Source organism: Vicia villosa, linkage group LG3, assembly GCF_029867415.1.
Source record: "Vicia villosa cultivar HV-30 ecotype Madison, WI linkage group LG3, Vvil1.0, whole genome shotgun sequence".
In the NCBI taxonomy this organism is placed as follows: domain Eukaryota; kingdom Viridiplantae; phylum Streptophyta; class Magnoliopsida; order Fabales; family Fabaceae; genus Vicia; species Vicia villosa.
Window position 1 is genome coordinate 37,456,445 of NC_081182.1, and position 22,128 is coordinate 37,478,572.

A 22,128-nucleotide genomic window follows, 5' to 3' on the forward strand; every position below is an offset into this window, starting at 1 on the left:
TAATAATCGTGTTGGTTGAGACATCGTTGATGTGAATAGTACGGTTGAGCTTTCGTCGGTGTTGCAGAAATGGACACTGATGTGGCGTCTCGATTGATGCCTGGTGATTTTGATGCGCATTGAGAGTGTGTTGCGATAAGATCTTCTAATTTAAGTATTCGACGGGTAGAACTAAATGCAATTCCATAACTATTTCTCTTAGACTATTGAGATTGTTTATTCGCTTTTATTTACTTTTCCCGCATTTACCTTTCCGCGCCCAAATCATGAAACTTAGAACGCGAGATAGTCGAACGGCAGTTCTTCTCACCAATCTCTGTGGACTACGATACGATATAACATATATCACCCGGTAATAAATAATACCTATTACTTTTTACTTTCCGCTTTACCGCTCCAACAATAATTGATTAGATATGTTCTTGAATAAATTTAATTGTTGAATTATTCAGCAAAATGATGTCAAAATTAAGAATTGAATCAATTAGTAACTACCAATTTACTTTAAACAACTCTTATAAAGTATTGTTTCTTACCAATTTTGCTTATAAAAAAAGTATTGTTTCTTACTTATGAATATTTTATTTTAGTAATGTAATTGTTGAATTATTGTTGATAGTTAAATAGTTTATTGAAAAAATATGATTGATTAGTTTATTTTAAAGAATCTACAGGTATAACTAAATTCTTAATTACAAATTTGTTCACCTTTATAATATAAGTGATTTGATCATCTTTATATTGATTTGTGATTTTTTGAATGAGTTTGTGATTTTAATTTGAATGGATTTGAGATTTTGATTGTCAAAAGTAGATGGAAATGATTTTTTTTGAAAATTTCTTTGGCCACCTCCCTATGGGGGTCACCCCCAGCGAAAATTCCAAAATACCCCTGCTTCGGAAGTTCATTTCCGAAAGCGTCTTTTTTTGAAAAAATTGACTTATTTCGGAAGTTCATTTCCGAAATACTGCGATTTCTGCAGATTTATCAAAACACTCCCCTTCCCCCAATCATTTACCCTAAATCAAAACAAAAAGTGGCAAAGGCGAAAATTTGTGCAAACAGAATTCCAAAGCTGCATCAAGGCTCCAATCACACTGCTAAACAACATTCAAAAGCCCTCAATCCTAACACTTTGTAAGTTTTGAAATTTTTAGATCTATTATTCAAATGCATGTTATTTGGGGTTTTAATTGCATAAATGATATATGGTTAGGTTGTTAGTAGTATTTAGGTTGTTTAGAAGCATTTTGATTTGGTTTGAAGTTTGGTTTAGGGGTCTGTCATGGAAGTTGCAGAAAACTCCATCGCAGGGGTGTTTCGGAAGTTCATTTCCGAAAACACCTCCATCCTAGTTTTCGGAAATGAACTTCCGAAATGTATCAGAAGTTCAAATTTTTTTGTTTTTTATTTTGTCTATGCATATTAATCGTTTTCAATTGTTTACAGGAACATGTCAGGCAACCAACCAGCACGCAGGACTGCGTCTTCTAAAGAGGGCGCTAAGGGAAGAAAGGGTTCTTCAAAGAAGGAGGTGAAAGAGGTGAAGGAGGTGAAGGAGGTGAAGGAGAAGAAGAAGCTTTTGACTGGTTCTGCTTCTCGACCCCTGGGGGTCCATGGCTCGGACGTGCAGGCTCAGCCTTCAGGCGTGATCAACGCTGATGGTTCTGATACTGAGTGGGATGAGGATTGGTATAATTATCTTCATTCGGAGGAGTTCGCTCGTCGGGAAGAATAACGTGTTTTTATTTTGTTTGATGTGTATTTTGTAACGCTCGTCGGGCAGAATAACATGTTTTTGTTTTGTTTGACGTGTTTTGTTTTGTTTTGTTCTGATTTCGGATTGTATCGCACAGTGTTTTTGTATTGGATTTATCATGTCAGTTTTTGGAAGTGGTAACCGGGGTCGGAACATATGACGGAGGAGGTGGATGTTCGGAGGAAGAAGAACCGGAGGTACGTCCACCGCGAGACAAAGGAGCCAATCAATGTAAGCTATAGTTTACCATTATCATCTGGGGACGTCATTTCTAAAAAATCAAGATTAAAAATAATAAGATTTTTTTCCCAATTTTTTGTAATGACGTCCCCTGATGATAATGATAAACTATAGCTTACATTGATTGGCTCCTTTGTCTCGCGGAGGACGTACCTCTGGTTCTTCTTCCTCCGGACATCCACCTCCTCCGTCATATGTTCCGGCCCCGGTTACACCTCCTCCGTCATTTGTTACTTACAGTAGTACGTATTTTTATTAAAAGAATAAAAAAACCTTTTGAAATTTGGAAGCCTTTTTTTCTCCCCACCACTCTCTCATCCCCACCTACCCGTGTTCAACAATATGTAACTTTAATTTTATGTAATATTATCGTTGTAATCTTCACCCGATTAAATAAAGCGAATTGTTGTTGTTTTTCATTTTATTCTGTCCAGACATATTTTCGGAAGTTCATTTCCGAATTCTCCAAGGGGGGTGCGTTCGGAGATGAACTTCCGAAACACCACATTTTCTGAAAAGTAACTTTATTTCGGAGATGCATCTCCGAAATCAATATTTTATATTAAAAAAAAACGTTTTCGGAGATACATTTCCGAAAACATCTTTTTTAAGAAAAAAAGTACAATTTCGGAAATGAACTTCCGAAACAAGGGGTATTGTGGTAAATTCACCAGGGGTGGGCAAGAAGGTTAGGAGGTGGGTGAAGAAATTTTCTTTTTTTTTAAGTAAAAAATCATGTAAATAGTATATTAGAAAAATATTTATCAACAAAAAAGACTAAAAACTAATTTAAAATGGTTTTTTATTAAAAAAATTCAAAAATAAATATAACGGTTCCGTTATTTAACAAACAGATAAACTTGAAAATTTTGGCTTATAATAGTTTGGCATAATTTAAAATTCCAAACCGTTATATCAAACTAATAATTTTAGTTCAATTCGATTCTACACAAATTAAAACGTTTCAGATTAGTTGAGTTTTTAATATGATTCATTTATGTTCAATTTAGATTTTTTGATTAAACTATACATGAACAACCTAATGTCAACTAACTCCATGCTTTTATAAATTAATTAAATCTTTGTCGTATATTTTTGTTGTTGATGAAAAACCATTACTATCAATGATGTTAAACAATGTTGGAAATGCAATTTAATTATAATATTTTAAGGAGTAGATAATAAAATCGAGAAGATATGAAAGTTTGGTGTGTTACGTTTTAGATGGCATTTCCAATTTAATTGTAATTTACACTTGATAAATTAACTCTTTATTGACCTCATTTCGAATTTAATTGTAATATTATAGTGTAGTTATGCAAGCGAATTTGTATATGTATATTAATTTTTTTTAATTGTATTGTAGTGTATATTTTAAAGTGAAAATAGAGATTATTTTGGTAATGTTAAATTATGTTTGTTTGTTTATTGCTTTTTAAAAATATGTGGTGATATTTTGTCATAATATGTTTTAATACCTTAATTTGTTATTTTGAATGTTTTTCTTTTATTATTAATGCATCTTTTTGTTTCGTAAATTTTTATAAAAAATTCAAAGAATCGTAGAAAAAATAAATCTATGGAAAAATCATCCTAACCTGACAAATTTTATAGTGTTTTATTATAAAAGTCACGATGAAGAAGTATTGAGAGAAATGGAACTCGAAGATTGGCGGAGAACAAAGAAAAATCAAATACTACAAAGCATACAAATTGTGACACACCTATAGCTAATAATGTCGTGATTCATCATCAAAAGGCTATAGCGACGGGCCAAGGACACAACGATGCGATCTCAAGTTTATGCCAAAGCAAGAATGCCTTTTAAGTTGCAAAATGTGACTAAGGCACAATGTGACGTAATTTTGTGGGTATCTAATTTTAATTATGAATCAAAAACATTGTTTAGGGATTAGGAGTCCGACTTTATATCGTCTAAGGTGATTTTCAAAGTTAGAGGAAGGTAAAAATGAAGGTCATCAATAGTAGTTCATTCTTCATCATTGTAAGTCTTACTATTTATTCTCCAATTGTAAAAATCATGAATCTTTTAAGTATGAGTGACTAGTCTTCTTATATTAGGTTTCTTAGAGGATTATACCCTAAAAAATGTGATTCTATGAAATTTTCAGTGATTGATTTTGTAACAAAATTTGTGTTTAATGCTTTCTCACGTCTACAAAATTTGGAGAATTGATTTAGAGGACAATGAGACTTAACGATAATTTGTCTATCGATTGGTAATATTATGAGATTGTAATGATGGTTCGCGTTACGACGTGAATAATCCCAACCATTATAATATTTTTACGTGCTAGTAAACCCTTTTTCTTAGCAATTAAAGACTCACCGTATATGAAAGGTTGCATTAACGAAGCAGGTATCCTTGTGATAGAAGACTCTCTGTACTTGGGAGGTTGTGAGGTGTAATCATGTGTTTTGTAAAACTAACTTCTTATTTAAGTTCTTTAAAACCTTTTCCTTAGTGATTGAAAACTCCTTGTATTTGGAAGGTTGCTTTAGAGAAGCAGTTTGTCTTGTGACTAAAGACTCGTAGTACCTTGGAGGTTGCAAGAACGTAATTTTGTTTTTTGTAAAAGGTATTGGTAAAATTATATTTGTTATAGGAGTAGTCATAGAAATTCTCACATCTAGGGATAAATTAATCAAAAAGGGAATTTAATCATTTTTATTATATCTAATCATCTCTGTTAGCAATCTTCTAGTTACTACTAGCATAATAATCAATCATTTGTGTAAAGCGCGTCCCTCCCTCATTTTCTTACTTACACACACACACACACACACACACACACACACACACACACACACACTTATCACACATGCATTCACCTTGCCCTTGTGCAAAGATACACACAATCCTTATGGATATGATAACTACACTCATTACAATGTGGTTTTTGTTGACACAATTACTATGACACTGTTTTCTGTCCAACAATATATATAACAACGTTATATATGTGTCAACTCAATCTTTGAGGATTTTGATGATGTTGGTTATGATGTTCATATATCAAATGATGGTGAATCAGTTGTTTTTAAACCTGGTGTTGCTAAAGTTGTTGCCTATGAAATTAGTGTTGGTAAATTTTTTATCATTGAACATATATTTAAGTTACAAGATGATTTGTGTAAATGAGTTTATGTTGAAGTTGTTAAGTTATGTTTTGGTGTCGTTGTTGAGAGATTTGATTTGAGTTCTTATAGAAAAAAACTTTTATAGTGTTGAGTTGTGAAAGATGTGGTGAGTGTAAAGAGAGAGATCTGATTTGAGTTCTTATAGAAGAAAAAAAATTTATGGTCCGTTTGGTACGCAGGATAAGAGACAGGATATGACATCTGTATCATATCCTATCTCAATTCAGTGTTTGATGACACAACAGAATAAGATAAGTTAATCCTGAAATTTATCATATCCTGCCTCACTAGTTCAAATTCTTATCATGAATATGAGCTGGGTTAGAATCCGACAGAATAGGGTGATAAAATAATTTACGCCAATAATATATATTTTTAATAAAAATTTAAATATAATAAAAAATAAATAAAAGATTAATATGATATTAAATTAAAAAATATTAAAAATAATTTTTAAAAAATATGTATGATATTGTCATAAGAGTAATTTTGTAACTTTATATAATATAAAAAATTAAAACCTAATATATTGAAATATTTAAAAATAAAATAATAATTAAAATTTTAAAAATTGAATACTAGTTTTATTATTTTATCTAATTAAATATATTTTTGTGCAAGGGTAGTTTTGTTTATATATATAACTCGGACTTCCACCAAAACTCGATTTCGTACAAAAATATATTTAATTATTGTTGGTCCCTTGCACACAAAGGCAAGGGACCAACAATGACAATCGAAGATTATTGTTGTTGCTCAACTGACGGCCACCAAAGATGTTACTATTCCAACCGCTAATTACAATGAGTTCGTTCAGTTCAAAGAAGCCTATTAACCATCATCTTCTGTCGCCATTGCTCGGTCTGGTAATCCTGTAGCCTTTGTCTTTACACCATCATCCCTTGGTTCCTTAGTACTCGACTCGGGTGTCTCTTATCATATGCATGGTGATAAATTTCTTTTGTCTCACGTGTCTTATTCTAACTATTTGGTTTCTGTCACTATCGTGGATGGCTCCAAAATCAAATTTCAAAGCCTTGGTCAGAAACACCTACTTCAAAACTTGTCTTTAGATTTTATGCTCTATATTGCTTGTTGCTCTTTCAATCTAATATATGTTAACAATCTCACTCGTACCCTTGATTGTTTAGTTCTTTTTATTGATAATTTCGTTAATGTCCTGGAACTACGTATGGAATGAGTATGAAGGATTATATAATCTATCACCACCGCTAACATGTGCTTCTATCGTGTCTCAAAACCTTACACATCAATGTTTGGGTCACCCTAACCTTAATAAAATGTGTCTTTTAGTTCCTAGTTTTTCCAAACTTTCGTCATTTGAGTGTCAGTCGTGTCAATTAGGAAAACATACTCATCACACCTATTGGCAACGAGTAAATAAATTTTTGCGTCACCTTTTGCTTTAGTTCATTATGATATTTGGGGTCATAGTCTTGTAAAGTCAACTTTAGGTTATTATTACTTTGTAACTTTGATAGATGATTGTCTACTTGGTTGTTTTAATGAAAAATATATTCCATGAATTTTATGCAAAATTTAAAAATCAGTTTGACAGAATGTTTTCTCTGTCCTTCAAGATCATATTCCATACTTTATCCCAAACCCACAATATGATCTCTAACCCATTCTTCTTCATGTTCTTAGTTGCACATGCTTTGTTTATGATCTCAGTCCAAGTAAAGACAAACTTTCTACCAAATCTCTCAAATTTATTTTTCTAGGATACTCAAATATACAAAAAGAATATTATTGTTTTGTCCTCAACTTCAAAGATATATTATTTTCTCGGATGTCACATTCTTTGAAACTTCCTTTTTTTGTTTCTGTAGCACTTGAAGAGAACTGTACTTCTGATGATCGAGAGATCCCTTATATTATCCTCTTCCTAATTGTAGCCCTTACACCTTTATTGCGTGTCTACCAGCAACGAACACACTGCCCGTTGAAAGTAAGAGATGATATTGATCCACTATTTCTAAGATGATCAATCAAAGAAACTGATGTATAACATTATTTCACATAGAAAAATGTATCACTTCAAAGCACACCATGTTAACACAAAATACTAGTCTTCTAAAAAGCTTAGGTTGAGAGATCTTCAAGCAACAAAACTCATATCGACGATCAAGAGGCACTCCATATTGCACCTAACTCGATCATCCATGAACAGATCAAGCACATAGAAATTGGTGTTAATTGTGTAAGAGACAGTGTACTTTCATGAGAGATAATAACAAATTTCGTTAAGATTGAAGACCAATTGACTGATATGTTCAATAAGTCTCTCAAAGGTTCTCGAATGGATTATATCTGTAACAAGCTCGACTCATATGGCATATATGATCCGACTTGTTAAGAATTTGTTTGATCAATTAATATTAATTATGATCAATTAGCAATAATTAGCTTTAATATTGTATAAATTGTAATCAATATATTACCTCTTGTAAACAACTCATATGTGTGCAAATATATATCAATACATCATATTTGATTCTATTTGACACACAATTACTCACATGAACACACTTTCATTAAAAATTATAATTTATTTATTAATATTAATATTATAAAAATACTATAAAATAATAGATTTGAAAAAATAAATATATAAGATATTAAAAATTAAAACTATAAAATGAGAACGATCATTTTGTTTGTGACATATTGCATATTAATAAGTAAATAATTTTGTAAATGAGGTTTGTGTTTGAAACTTCATAATTAATGAGGGGTGTACAAAGAATGAGTTGCGTCAAATTGTATGTAATCCGAACCAAACTCTAACACTTGTTCGGACCAACTTTTTTTGGGGATTTTCTTAATGCACCATATGCATTACTAGGGCACCACATAAAAGTATAGTTATGCCTCCAGGTTTCAGGGATACATCTCCAGACCAAATTTCTAAATCAATGTAAAGAATTAACCGGAGATATATCTACGTATACGTTACGTATGTGTGTAACACCCGTATAATTTTAATTTTTAATTTAATTTAAATATTAGATTAATAATTATAATTATTATGGATTTTATGAAAATAATGGTTTATAGCATTTGGACCATGGGAGAAAATAGTAAAAGAGGGAGGTGTGATATAGTAAGACTCTTTACTAAATTTTTATTATTATTTTCATAAAATACTTGGAATTGGGAAAGAAGGAATAGAACGTGAAAAGAAGAGAGAAGTTGGAACACGAAGAACGTGAAAGAGGAACAAAGAGGAAGAGACCAAAGATCAAGAAATTGGCTAAGGTAAGGGGGACTCTTCCAATTATCATCTCTTATTGTGATTATAGATGAATAGTATCCGAATAGTTGTGTTGTTGAGTCAATTTGATTTGTATGTCAGAGTTAGGTTTTGGGTTCTAAGAATTGATTTAGATTTTGGGATTTTGATGTGTGAATTGATATAGGATGATAGATTAATCTGTATGAATGAATCCTATGGATGAAAACGTGAAAAATGGACTGTTTTAGACTCAAAATCGTGGACTGGTATGAGTAGAAACGAGTGAGAATTGGACTGTTACGAAACTGCAGAATTCTGGGCATTTTTCTGGTTTTTCGCGTATAGAACAGTGTCATACGCGTATGGGGTGAGGTCATACGCGTATGAGGGACATTCCCCAAGGGCTATACGCGTATGATACGCAGCTGCCCTGGTGATACGCGTATGATACGCAGCTGCCCCCGTGTTACCTACTTGCGTATGAGGAGCGTATGAGGATGCTCATACGCGTATGAGAATTTTTAAAGAGGAAATTGGTCCTGGTGATACGCGTATGGCAAGGCTGATACGCGTATGAGTTGTTTTTTAGGCCATTTTGGATTCTGGTGATACGCGTATGGTACGCGTATGGGCAAAGGGTGATACGCGTATGGGATTGGTGATACGCGTATGGCTTCTGTAAGTGAAAATTCTGTTTTGTTATTTTTCTGGAAAGTTCAATGATGCGTAACTTTCGATCTGTAGGCCTGTTTTGTGTGCTGTTTGAGAATGAGTAAACCTTGTGAGGTGATCTTGTTGTTTACTGATGATTTGATTTCATTGAATGATAATGTATATATGAACATGCTTAATAATGATGACGATGATGATAATGATGATGAAATGAGTATAGATGATGCTACTCATAGAATGGTGATGATGAAAGTATGTTATATATATATATATATATATATATATATATATATATATATATATATATATATATATATATATATATATATGTTTGCATGCATTCATAAACATTGATGAGGGATGGATCCTAGATGATGAGAGGATTCAGTGAAGGGCAGAATTCCCATTGTGTGGAATTTGTGCTGGCAGGGCCGTATCTCGATGATGATAGATCGGCCGGTGGATGATTTCCACTGGTGATGTTTGGTACCACATGCATAGAGTCAGTTACATTCATATGCATGAATTTAATAACATGACTGAATGTATTTCATTGTTATGTTTTGATGATATGTGTTTTTGTGTGAATGGTGGATTATATGAATATAGATGAATTGGGTGAATAAGATAACTATTGATGTATTGTTATTTATAATGCAATAATATTTGTTAATTGCGAATGAGACTCACCCTTACACTATGTTTTTCAGATTGAGGATAGTGGCTTCGACTCGGTGAGGATTAGCTCATGAGTCAATGTGTCGGTTAGCATCGGGTCATGCTCTGATAGATGTAACACTGGGGGAACGCTGTTTTTAATTTATGACATTAACTCTGTTTAGTTTAATTTATTTTGAAGATTGAAAGCATTAATGATGTAATGCTAGTTGATGATTTATTCCGCTGTGTAAACATGAGTTATTGATTTATGAGTTATGTTAAGATGTTTTCTTCAGTGAATGCATGACGTACGACTAATGATGTTTATTTTAATTATTGTGAATTATGACGCCCTTGTGCATGTTACTCTAATTTATTTAATTAATTGCCGCGGGGTTAGAAGGGTGTTACAATGTGCATCTCCGGGCACACCAAAATTCAATACAATTTTGGATGAGTTCCTAACTCCATGTGCAATTATTTTGGATATACATCTTCGTACAACTTACGTAGATGCATCTCCTGATGCTCTTTGTTGAAATACGCGCCTGAAGTTCGTCACCTTCCCCACTTACTCAAACTCACTCAAAAAAACATTTTATCAATCTCTCTCAAAGTACATTTTCTCAAACTCTGTCAAACTGATTCAAGCAACATCAACCAATTTCAAACACCCAACTTCAAATAACCTTAATTGAGTTTACGTATAAATGTGTAGAAGTTGATATTTAGACTATGAAATAGAAAGATTTTACATGTTTGATATCTTATACCTGATTAGAAATAAGTTAGATAGGTAATTGTTTTCTATCAATTCTTTTTTTGATGATTTTGGGGATTGCATTTCGCCATTGACGGTGGTTATAGTTGCAGGAAATTCAGGAGATACATCTCCAGAATTTTACAACATTTATCTAGAAATTGGAGATGCATCTTCATAATCAATATGTTTGCAATGTTTTGCCTTTTTGTACATAACTCATTGTGTAATGCTTGCCTTGTCTATTTACAAAAATTATGGCTGATAGGCAATCCCAATTGAGACACAACAGGATTGCACAACATACACCCGTTTAGAGGGAAAAGAGTCAACCATCATAGGCTTTTGTTACCTCTAGCCCAGTTGATGCAGAGGCATCATGTTCCAGGGCTCATGTATCTCTCTACCTTCTTCCTCCTTTTCACGTAGTAGGCGAGGGTCCCCTCCTCATTCATCCATGTCTCCATCTTCCCATAGACGAATGAGTTTACCTTTTCAAGCACCCGAGGAAACAGAGATACCCGAGTTACCAGAGGTACCTCAAACTCTAGAGGCACCTGAGGCATCCCAGGCCCATGAAACATCATCGGTCGTGAGGCATCCCAGGACCCTGAGGGGTTTAGAGGAGGCGCGTCAGACTTATCATTAGTGCCTCTTTAGCCGAACCATGTTGTCATGCATATTTAGGATGGAGAGGTAAAATTTAGTTGTATTCATTCTTTTGAACCTATGTTTGTTGTAATATTAAATTATGCTTGTTGGATTCATTCTTATTAAATTATTTATGCAGGAACGCGAGCCTCTAAAAATATCAACCATGGGCGGAAGATTATTGGCCTGCCTCAGCCTAATGAGTTGTGGTTTTAGGAAGTTTTGCAGCTATCTGGGATGCAAAACTTGTGCAAGATTAGTTATATTTACAGTTAACCATGGCATGCTTAATTAATGCGTTTATAGAGAGATGACACATGGAGACGTCATCATTTTATCTACCACATGGTGAGATGTCTATCACACTGGACGATGTCTTGTGTCTGTTGCATCTTTCGGTTAGGGGGAAACTTTTAGATCATGGGAAATTACCAAAGACGAGGGGCTGAACTTGATGGTAGACTATTTAGAAGTTGACCTAGAGGCTGCGATAGAGGAGTTGGATTTCGCCTGAGGGGCTCATGCTAGGTTTAACGTCTCCTTATGTGCCTAAGGGCGTCATGCGTCGGTTCGTCTACATGTAGTACATTCCCAGAGATCCTTCTGTTTCTGCTCCTCCCATTGTGAAACATAGAGATATGGATGTTATGTTTGATGGTTATGTTAATCATCTGGTATCAGATAAGGCACGGAGTACCATAGCTAAGAATGACTGAAGTTACGTGGAAGGTTACATTCAATGGTTCTTCCAGGTGTCATATTCTTATTTGGTACATAAGGCCCTAGGAGATTCACCTACGTCAGCTCACCAGGAGATACTGGAGGAGGAGCAGGCTAGTGCAAATCATGTTGTTGATGTGTTACCTAGATATCATTGTATCATGGGGATTGAGTAGATAGATATTGACGAAGGACTCTTTCTGGGTGGCTCTAAGGTGAGAGGCGTTGTAGATGCCATGATGGCGAAGGCTCAGGAGGCTTTGGAGTACAGGAGGCAGCGTAGGAACATGGGGGCACGAGGCTAAGGCCGACTCCGAGTCTGTCATATGCAGTAGATTATATTACTAATACTTTGGATATATTTTTAGGGTGCTTTTCAGGTACATAAGGTGGGTTAAGAAATTTCCTTTTTTTATCTGAATTCAATTCTAAATCCGTTGGAACCCGATGAATTAAAAGAGAGTATTTAGTAACCTGCCACACCAACCGTTAAATCTGACACCCCTACTTATTTTAGTAATTTCCAAATTGCTTATGGACAATTTTGAATTAAAATGTGCGAATTAAACTTTTGGTAGTTTATAAAAAAAATTCAGCAAAGCATTTTAAAATTTTGGATAAAAATTTCCAAAAAATTTATGAAAGATAATATAGTCAATGGGTGTCAGATATAAATGGAGGATGGCATGTTAAATTCTCAAACGGTTTACCGGGTTTATTCATGAGACAAGTCATCAGTATATTAACATTTTAATTTATAAAATAATTAATCAATATTTTTTAAGTCATATAAAACATCATAAATTCTAGAATCTACAATAACTAATAACTCTGGAGTTTCAATATATAATCATAAAAACTCATTGTGATAGACCCAGTGTTTTAAAAACTGGACCGGATCGGCCAGTCGGACCGATCGAACCGAAAACCGGCCAAATAACTGATCTGGTTCAATAGTCGGATAGAGTATGCCATCAAATCGGTGGGAACCGACGGTTTAATTGTTTTTTTTTTTAACTTTTTTTTAACATTTCTTTTAAACTTTTTTTTAAAATTTTTTTTTAATATATTTAGTAGTGTATTACTTAAATAGCATTCTCACATAGTTTTTCGTTAGTGACAAATTAAAAACTTTATTGTCTATTTGTTATCTTTGCTAATAAATTTTCTTAAATAGCATAAACATATTGAATTTTATTTAATTTTCTTTTTAGGAGGATCCTATTTTAAATTAAATTTGGTACACATTGGAGTTATTTTGTTATACACTATTAATTAGATTATGTTGTAATTTAGACCACTAACGGATTGAGAAAACAAAGTATTGTCTCAAAATTGGATTGTAGTAATATTATATTATAAATTAATAAAAATAAAATAAGGAGTACAATAGTCAAAATAAACACAATGAGAAGGACCCTGACCTTTTGGCGTTGCTTTGCTGATTGATCAAGATTCAAGAACTTGGCAAATGTTCCAACCTCTCGGTGACGTGTATGCCATTCTCACTTTATTCCTTCCTCTTTCTTCTTTCTTCCTTCCTTCCCCAAACTTTCTTAATCTAACTACCTTTACTCATTCTTTAACCAAAAAAAAAAAAACATAATCTTCACCACAAAATCTCAAAACCATGCAGATTTCTTCCTCATCAATCAACCCATGCTTCGCAACACTCACTTCCAACCGCCACCACCGCATTCACCGTCCCACCACCGCCACCACCACCGCATATTCACCACCTTCCACCTCACGTTCTCTCTCCTTTCGTCCATCTCAAAGAAACAGTTCTTGCTCCTTCACTTCACTCACCGCCAAAAAAACTAGAAGAAGAAGAAAAACACTCATCATAACCTCCTTACTAGAACGTTTCACAGAAAGATCAATCAAAGTCCTAGCGTACGCTCTGAAAGAAGCCGCGTCTTTCAAGAGCAACTTCGTTTTCGCGCAACACGTCATGCTTGGTCTCATAGCTGAGGCTTCTGAGAATCCTTCTGAAACCGGTTTTCTTGGTTTTGATGTGATCACTCTCGAGAAAGCTCGTGAGGCTGTTCGTGTTTTGAATGTGCCAGCGAATTACGTTGATGAGGATGGTGTGTATGTTTATGAAGATAAACCTGTTCCGTTTAGTTTTGGCACGAAGCATGTGCTTACTTCTGCGGTTGAGTATTCGAAATCTTTGAACCATAATTTTGTTGATCCTGAACATATTTACGTTGCTTTGATTAAGTTTGATGATGGGAGTTCTGCTAGGATTATGAATAGGTAATGGCACTTTATCAAATCTCTTTCTAAAATTGGATATTTGATATTTGGTATGTGTTTAGTTTATAGTACTTTCTTGTTTTGAAGTAGTGTTTCCTGAAGTTTATGAGAAGAAAATGGTGGTATTTTGAGAAAGTTTATTTGTTTGGTAATGATTTTTTAAAGAATAATGCTTGATGTTAGCTTCGCGACTCTGTCACGATGGCGGGTTATATAAACGTGTGTTAGATGCAAGTGTGAATGTTTAAGTCTCACATCGGCTATGACGGAGTGAAATGTTGGATTTGTAAGAGGGGGCCATATACTAGGGCTTAAGGTTTTGGGTGGAGATATGGCTTCTTCTTCTCTTGTGGTTCTGGAGTGGTCCCGAGGTTGCTCCCGTCTCTCCGAGACTCCCAAAAATGTCTAATAATGTTACACACTATACTCTCCCTGTTTTCCAGCTATGACCCTAGTTTAATTGGTTGTCAAACTACTGGCAAAGCCGTGCTAAATAGCATCACTTTTATGAAAATTAAAATTCAACTTTAAGGTGTGTTTGTTTCCGCACTTTGGATGCATAGTGACGGAGGTTACACTTTGGAGATGCCATTGGCCATGCGGTGGGAGGCCATTGACTGTGTTTCCTAACATGCACTTTGATAAATTTCGGCTGAGATTGGTAATTGGGATTTGGACTCTGTATATAACTGATGATCTTCGGTTGTTGCTCTAGGCTTAATGCATTAACAGTTTTGTGCTTAAAAGCTAAATTGAAATACCATTGATGGTAGGATTTTGTGATTATCTATTTTGAGTCGAAGTTCAACCTCCCCCTCGCATACTATGGTCAAAATCGATTTTGATTTGTTGGTGAATCAATTTTTGGGGCTACCCAAACAGGTTGCTGTCATATCCCGGTTTAAAAGTCCTTTTTGAGTTACGTAACTAGTTTGAAAATATTCATTAGGGTAAATTTTTAAGGAATTCTATTTTTGTCAAGTTTTTGTTAATGCATTAGATATCTAAAGTATAAAATTTTGGTTAATTGGCAAAAATGATATGGAGCTATATCACTGTGGCATGTGATTGGACAATTTACTGAGTCCATTATGTATCATTAAATTGTGTGTGTGTGTCTGTAATTTTCCATTAATGTTGCTAGTATGCAAATGACTTCAGGCTCGGGGCAAACCCACATCAGTTGGTAGCTGTGGCGTATGCCAGATTAGAAAAAGAGCTTGCTAGAGATGGTAGAAAGCCAGGTGTGCTGTCCAATGGAGTGCAAAAAAAATCTATTTCCGAAAAGCATTCTGGTGAAGGTTTGTTGTTTTATGATTTGATTTTGATGGTTGAAGGCAGAGATAAGTTTTTCTCATATTCATTCTCTGGTTATCAGAGAAGAGTGCTCTATCACAATTCTGTGTGGATCTCACTGCCCGCGCAAGGTTAGGATTAATTGATCCAGTTATTGGCCGAGAAGTTGAAATTCAGAGAATGATTCAAATACTATGCCGAAAGAAAAAAAGTAATCCCATTCTTCTGGGTGAAGCTGGAGTTGGAAAAACAGCTATTGCGGAGGGACTGGCAAATAGTATTTTTCGGGGAGATGTTGCTCCTTCTCTATTGGTGTGTTCGTCAACAAATGATTGATGTTTCTAAAGTTTTTCTTTTCTTGTGTCCCCTTCTGTAGTTGCATTAGTTCTATCTAGTTGGAATGCATTGTAATTTTACTTTCTAACTTGTGTCCACGCAGAAAAAACGTGTCATGTCTTTGGATGTAGCACTATTAATGGCAGGGGCTAAAGAGAGAGGAGAGCTAGAGGACCGTGTTACCAACTTACTAAAAGACATAATAAAGTCAGGTATATACGTTTTAACAAAAAAATTATGATTAAAGTTGTGTTAATATATGCGTGGCACACTACAATGGGATTGTTTTAGCTCATTGGTTTTCTTGAGATGCAGGTGATGTCATTCTTTTCATCGACGAAGTTCACATACTTGTTCAATCAGGGACAACCGAGAGGGGAAATAAGGGTTCTGGCTTTAACATTGCCAATTTGCTTAAACCATCTCTTGTAATGGGTCTATTTCAGGTGATTGGTTGCGCTGTAATTTCATTTGTTAGTTTCTATATTCCAAGTGATACTTGAATTTATATGCATTTCAATTTGAAACCATGAATAAGCAATTGCTAGTAACATAAAAAATTACGGTTAGAGGTCAAAATATATGGTTAGCTGTTCCAGTTACTTCAGTTCTGTCACCAACATTTTTCAAAGAAATTGTACTAAACAAGATTAGTAATTAACATCTGGAAAGTAGGAACATTGAAATTATTTTAAATGTAGTCTTTATGAAATACTGAGAGATTATACTTCCTGTCAATAAACTCACTGCTTAGTTGAAAGGGATACGAGTGAGTGTTAACTGGTAAATATTTTCTTATCACCACTTTATGGAACCAACAGGTTTCATGTACTAGATGATTTCTTATGCAAACATTGCAACATGTTACTGAAATGAGGTAAAAGTTGTGTGTACAATGTTCGGGAGTCTCTTTTCAATTTCCATAAAGCCAGTTCCAAGTGCTTTTTATGTTTAAGGCTGTGAATGCTGGAATCAGTAATATACAACAACGTTAAGGCATGATTATAAATATATATTTTTTTCATATATTAATGCCTTTCTTCTGTTGAAAATTTCTTCTTTTTTTTTTTTTTTTGCAATTTTAGTTGGGGAGGAATTTGTGGGTTGGAAGAAAAGCTCTGAATTTGAAATCTTTTGCTGACACAACTGTATAAGATATAACATTTCTTCTCTCTAATGAAGTTTTCTTGAATAGTTGGTTCAGTTTTATGATGCAGTAGAAATGTTCTTACAGTGATCATTTTTGTATAAGACTGGATCATCATTTTTCCTTGAGTGTTATAATAAAATCTGCACTCACACCATAACTTATCACATGAAAAACATTTCCTTATGTGCAGTGTATTGCATCTACCACCTCAGATGAATACAGGCTTCATTTTGAAAAGGATAAGGCTTTGGCACGACGGTTTCAACCTGTTTGGATTGATGAGCCAAGTGAGGTTGGACTCTATATTCATATCTATATTGTTCCAAGTTACTCCCTCTGCTCCTTTATAATTGTCGCTTTTGCAGAAAAAGATTATTTATATTTATTTGTTTTTTTTAAGGTTCAATGAAACATTAACTATTGTTTTGTCAATAATACACTTAACTATTTATTGCAAAGAGAAATAGGTGGAATGCGATAATAAATAGCTAAGGGTATTAGTAATACAAAATTTATCAAAAGTAATAAAATGTATTGTTTTTTTTTTTTTGTAACTATAAATAACCTTATAACGACAACTAAAAAGGAACGAAGGGAGTACCATTTTAATCATAATTTGATTTCTCAATGAACTATATGTGTTACTGTGTATAGGATGATGCAATTAAAATACTTATGGGCATACGTGGTAAATACGAGGAACATCACAAATGCATATATACGGAAGATGCCATAAAGGCTGCAGTTCATTTGTCAGCAAGATACATAGCTGATAGGTATCTACCTGATAAAGCTATTGACCTCATAGACGAAGCTGGAAGTAAAGCTTCTATTGAAGCCTTTAAGATGAAAAAAGAACGCGACTTACTTTCTAAAAACCCGGAAGTTTATTGGGGAGAAATTAGAACTGTTCAGTCCATGCTTAAAATGGTAATGGCATAACTCTCTGTATTTCCATGTTCTTTGCACTAGCTGCTTAGAGTTTAAGTTGATATTTCTCACCCGCAGGTCCAGGAGAGCAAGCTTAAATATTATGCCACATCTGGCATTGGGGATAGCAATGAACTCATACTGGACTCATATTTAACTTCTGCAGTATTTGATAATGAGTATGTTAGTTGACCCCTAAAGCAAAGTTCATTCTTCTGTCCATATCTAGATTTGGATTTTGAGTGGCTGACATGTTATTTTTTGTTTTAGGCGTATAGAAGTTAGGCCTGATCATATAGCAGCAGTTGCTTCCCTCTGGTCAGGAATTCCAGTTCAGCAGCTCACTGCTGATGAAAGTAGTCTTCTCTTAGATCTTGATAATAAACTTCGGGAACGGGTGATTGGACAAGAGGAGGCTATTTCCTCCATTTCTAGAGCTATGAAGAGATGCCGGGTTGGCCTTAAGGATCCCGGTAGACCCATAGCAACTTTGCTATTTTGTGGCCCTACTGGTGTTGGGAAAACTGAACTTGCAAAATCTTTGGCAGCATGCTATTTTGGATCAGTAAGTATTCACATAACGTGTATTTTAATTTTACATTAATAATTAGAGCACATTCTTTGTTGTCGTTCTTCCTCTTTTCTAAGGTCTGTGGTGATAATGTTGTGATCTGTAAATGTCGCATCAATTGGCTCGTCTGTTTATATTTGCCTTTCATATTATCATTTCAGGAGAGGAACATGATACGGTTAGACATGAGTGAATATATGGAACGCCATTCAGTGAGCAAGTTGATAGGATCTCCCCCAGGTTATGTTGGTTATGGAGAAGGAGGCATTTTAACCGAAGCTATTAGGAGAAACCCATTTACAGTGTTATTGTTTGATGAAATAGAGAAAGCTCATTCAGATATTTTCAATATTCTTCTTCAATTAATGGAAGATGGCCATCTTACAGATTCTCAGGTTTGCCAATGCTGATGTGAATCTTAATTTACCTTGATTTCAATAACCTTTTAAACATGAAACTTTCGCTTGGAATTTCTATTTCTTTGCTTCTATGCCAAGTAAAAACGAGTGCTTGTAGATGCATCAATACAATGTGGAATTTAAACTACTTTTGTCCTAAATTTTTCTGATTATTGTTTGAAAAACTGGCTCCAACAGGGTAGAAGAGTTTCATTTAAAAATGCTTTGGTGGTGATGACTTCAAATGTGGGATCTAGTGCCATTTCTAAGGGTCGACAAAATTCCATAGGTTTCTTGTTTTCAGATGACAAAGAAACATCATTTAATGGAATGAAATCTATGGTAATGGAAGAACTGAGGGCGTATTTTCGTCCAGAACTGCTCAACAGGATAGATGAAGTGGTCGTGTTTCATCCTCTTGAAAAGCCACAGGTTAGTTGAGTTTTGGTTTTGATAGGTTATTAAACAGTATTGAATTTTCATATTGAAATAATTAATATTGATTTTATTGTTGTTATTTTCATCACAGTTGCTCCAAATATTGGACTCTCTGTTGCAAGACTTGAAGAAACAGGTGAAGTCCAAGGGAATCAATTTATCGGTGTCTGAATCAGTGAAGGACCTAGTCTGCAAAGAAGGCTATAACCCAACATATGGTGCTAGGCCTCTCAGGAAGGCCATTGCAGATTTAATTGTAAACCCATTGACTGAAGCATTGCTTGCTAAAAAGTGCAAGGAAGGTGACACTATCTTCATTGATTTGGATGCTAATGGTAAGACTCTTGTTATAAATCAGCTTGGTCAAACAGTCAACTTGTCTGAACAAGTCATTCCTGAGTAATGAACAACCATTGTACATAAGTAGCCTGGTAGGTGTATATACACACACACACATATAGTCATATACTGAAAAGTGAAAGATGTTTTGGTTACTCTTTGTTAGCTGTCTAACAACACATTACATTTGTTAGCTGTCAGTGTAAAATATATTTAAATTAAATGCACTGATGAAAGTATATACAGATATATAACTGAAGTCCTCTTGGTTTTATGTCACAAAATAAATAGATTCCACTCAAATTCACACTTAAGATTCATGAACTGTCTTTAAATTAGGAAATGGTAAATTTGACATGTGGTCATGCTTAGTCTTACTTGATCAGGCATTAATATTTAGTGAGAGCTTTTATTTTATTTTTATAATAACAAATTCATTAAAAAAAATGTCCTCCTTGTCTAAAATAAGTAACTAACATATGTTGGTTGGTTGGTGGTTCTTCATAAACATAGACTCATGGGATCATAGCTTATATAATTAATTAGGGCTCCTGTTATTCAATTAAGATGTAATTAGTTTTATTATTTAACTTGAAGAAGAATGATTTGCACTTTAGTTTTGATGATATCATAAATTTGTTACTTGAGTAGATAACTTCTAATAAATTTTTTCATAATCTATCCTCTAAGAAGACTAAAGATGATTCTACTAATAATCATGTCTCTGATACCTTCTGATACCTGCTTGTACAAGTTATCAACATTATCCTCCAAGTCAAATACCCAAGACTCTCAAGTTCTTCTAGTCAACTCCATGCTTTGGAGGCAATAATATTTGATCTTCCAGGGAATGATCAATTTACCACCTCTTAAGTTTGTTCCCCTGTCAATCAACAGCAAATTATATTTAAAAAAAAAATATTGATCTTCAATTTTTAAATTGAAAGATGTGATTCAGGTTCTTGGTCTGTCGAACGATAGTCTATATTTATTTACTTTTACTAATGCATTTATATTCTTTAATAATCTTAGAGAAGACTAGCACACGGAGAATAAAAAATAAAAAACAGAAAAAAATTTCAAGGGAAAATTAATAGTTACAGAAATTTTCATTGCATTTATATACCTTGTTGAAAACTTCAAAATACTCCTATATTTCGGATATGCATAATCGAAGATATTTTTTAAATTAAAATCAACGTGAATGAATACAATTAATAGTATAGTTAATTGTATTAATCAAAATATATAATTAAATATATATCATTAAAATTAAAATATAATAATAATATTAGTCTAATAAATATTTAAATCAACACACTATTTTTATATAAAATTAATTTTTAAAAAAAGTTAATATTAATTAAAAATTATAATGTTAATAGGAGGATATTTTTAACATGATAATAATTATAATGCATTCTGTTGTAGTCATTTAAAAAATAATTACTTTTATAATTTGTATAAATTATTACAAAATTAAAATTTTATTTAATCTCTTTATTCTTTATTTATAATAATTTGTATTTATTCTTTATTTATAACAATTTGTATTTAAGTTATGCTTTATAAAATCAAAAGAAATTAAAATTTTATTTAATCTCTTTATTCTTTATTTATAACTCACTTTAATTATATTATAATTATATTAGAATAAATATTTTTTTAAAATAAAATCAAAAGAAATTTGGGATTTTGGTTAATTCCGATATGCATATCCAAATTAACTAATATCTTTAATTTTTGTTGGAGCGAATTCGGAGATGTATATTCGAAGGGTATTTTGTGATTTTCAGGTGAGTTTTTTTATCCTATATCAGAGCTGTCAAAATGGGCTACCCGGCCTATTTAGGGCCGACCCTCATGGGCCTGGGCTTTTTAGAGTTGGACAAAAAAAACTCTATCGTAATATGGACCTCAAAATTACTATCCGAGCCTGGTCCTAGATGGGCTTCGGACTACCCGACCCTAAATGGGTTTTTTTAAATAAAAAAATTAAAATAAAAAATCCATAATATTGACTATAAATAAAATAAAAAGTTATATTATTCTAAATATAATACATTTTTAAGTACTATATTATCTTTTATAAATACTATAATGTGTTTTTATATACAATACAAGTCTAAATTCTAAATTGTATAAAATAATACTCAAAATATTTGACATAAGAGAAACTAATAGAATACAAGGAAATAGTGTTGATTATATTAATGTATAATATTTAAAAGAGAAAGATGGAATAGAATAGAGACAAAATTTAGTGAAGTGGGAAAAATGAATGTGTTATTTTGGAGTAACATAATATAAGAACTAATATAATTTTTAAAAATTTATAGCAATGCGGACCTAATGGGCTACCATGACCCGTATGGGCTAGCCCTAATGAATGACGGGTTTTTTAGGGCTGGGCTAAAAAAACCCTTAAAAATATGGGCTCTAATTTGAAAGCCCAAGTCCTATGATTTTTCGGGCCGAGCGAGCCAGCCCATATTGGCTAGTCCGTTTTGACAGCTTTATCCTA

At 33.5% G+C, this 22,128-nt stretch overlaps 1 protein-coding gene across 1 annotated transcript; it reads left to right on the forward strand.

Annotated features, from left to right (window-relative positions):
* The first annotated feature begins 13,296 nt into the window (after window positions 1-13,296).
* On the forward strand, window positions 13,297-19,863 carry LOC131661033 (chaperone protein ClpD, chloroplastic). Its single transcript, XM_058930436.1, has 12 exons — window positions 13,297-14,146; window positions 15,308-15,447; window positions 15,525-15,754; window positions 15,882-15,990; window positions 16,094-16,224; window positions 17,119-17,220; window positions 17,583-17,858; window positions 17,937-18,037; window positions 18,129-18,423; window positions 18,591-18,824; window positions 19,026-19,259; window positions 19,357-19,863. The coding sequence occupies exons 1-12, from the start codon at window positions 13,515-13,517 to the stop codon at window positions 19,666-19,668; spliced, it is 2,796 nt and encodes a 931-aa protein (XP_058786419.1). The 5' UTR covers window positions 13,297-13,514; the 3' UTR covers window positions 19,669-19,863.
* The last annotated feature ends 2,265 nt before the right edge of the window (window positions 19,864-22,128 follow it).

Coding starts and splice junctions, on each gene's coding strand:
- LOC131661033 (XM_058930436.1), top strand. CDS start 13,515: ATGCAGATTTCTTCCTCATCAATCAACCCATGCTTCGCAACACTCACT. Junction 14,147..15,307: donor TCTGCTAGGATTATGAATAG/GTAATGGCACTT, acceptor AAATGACTTCAG/GCTCGGGGCAAACCCACATC. Junction 18,038..18,128: donor TCTGCAGTATTTGATAATGA/GTATGTTAGTTG, acceptor TTTTTGTTTTAG/GCGTATAGAAGTTAGGCCTG.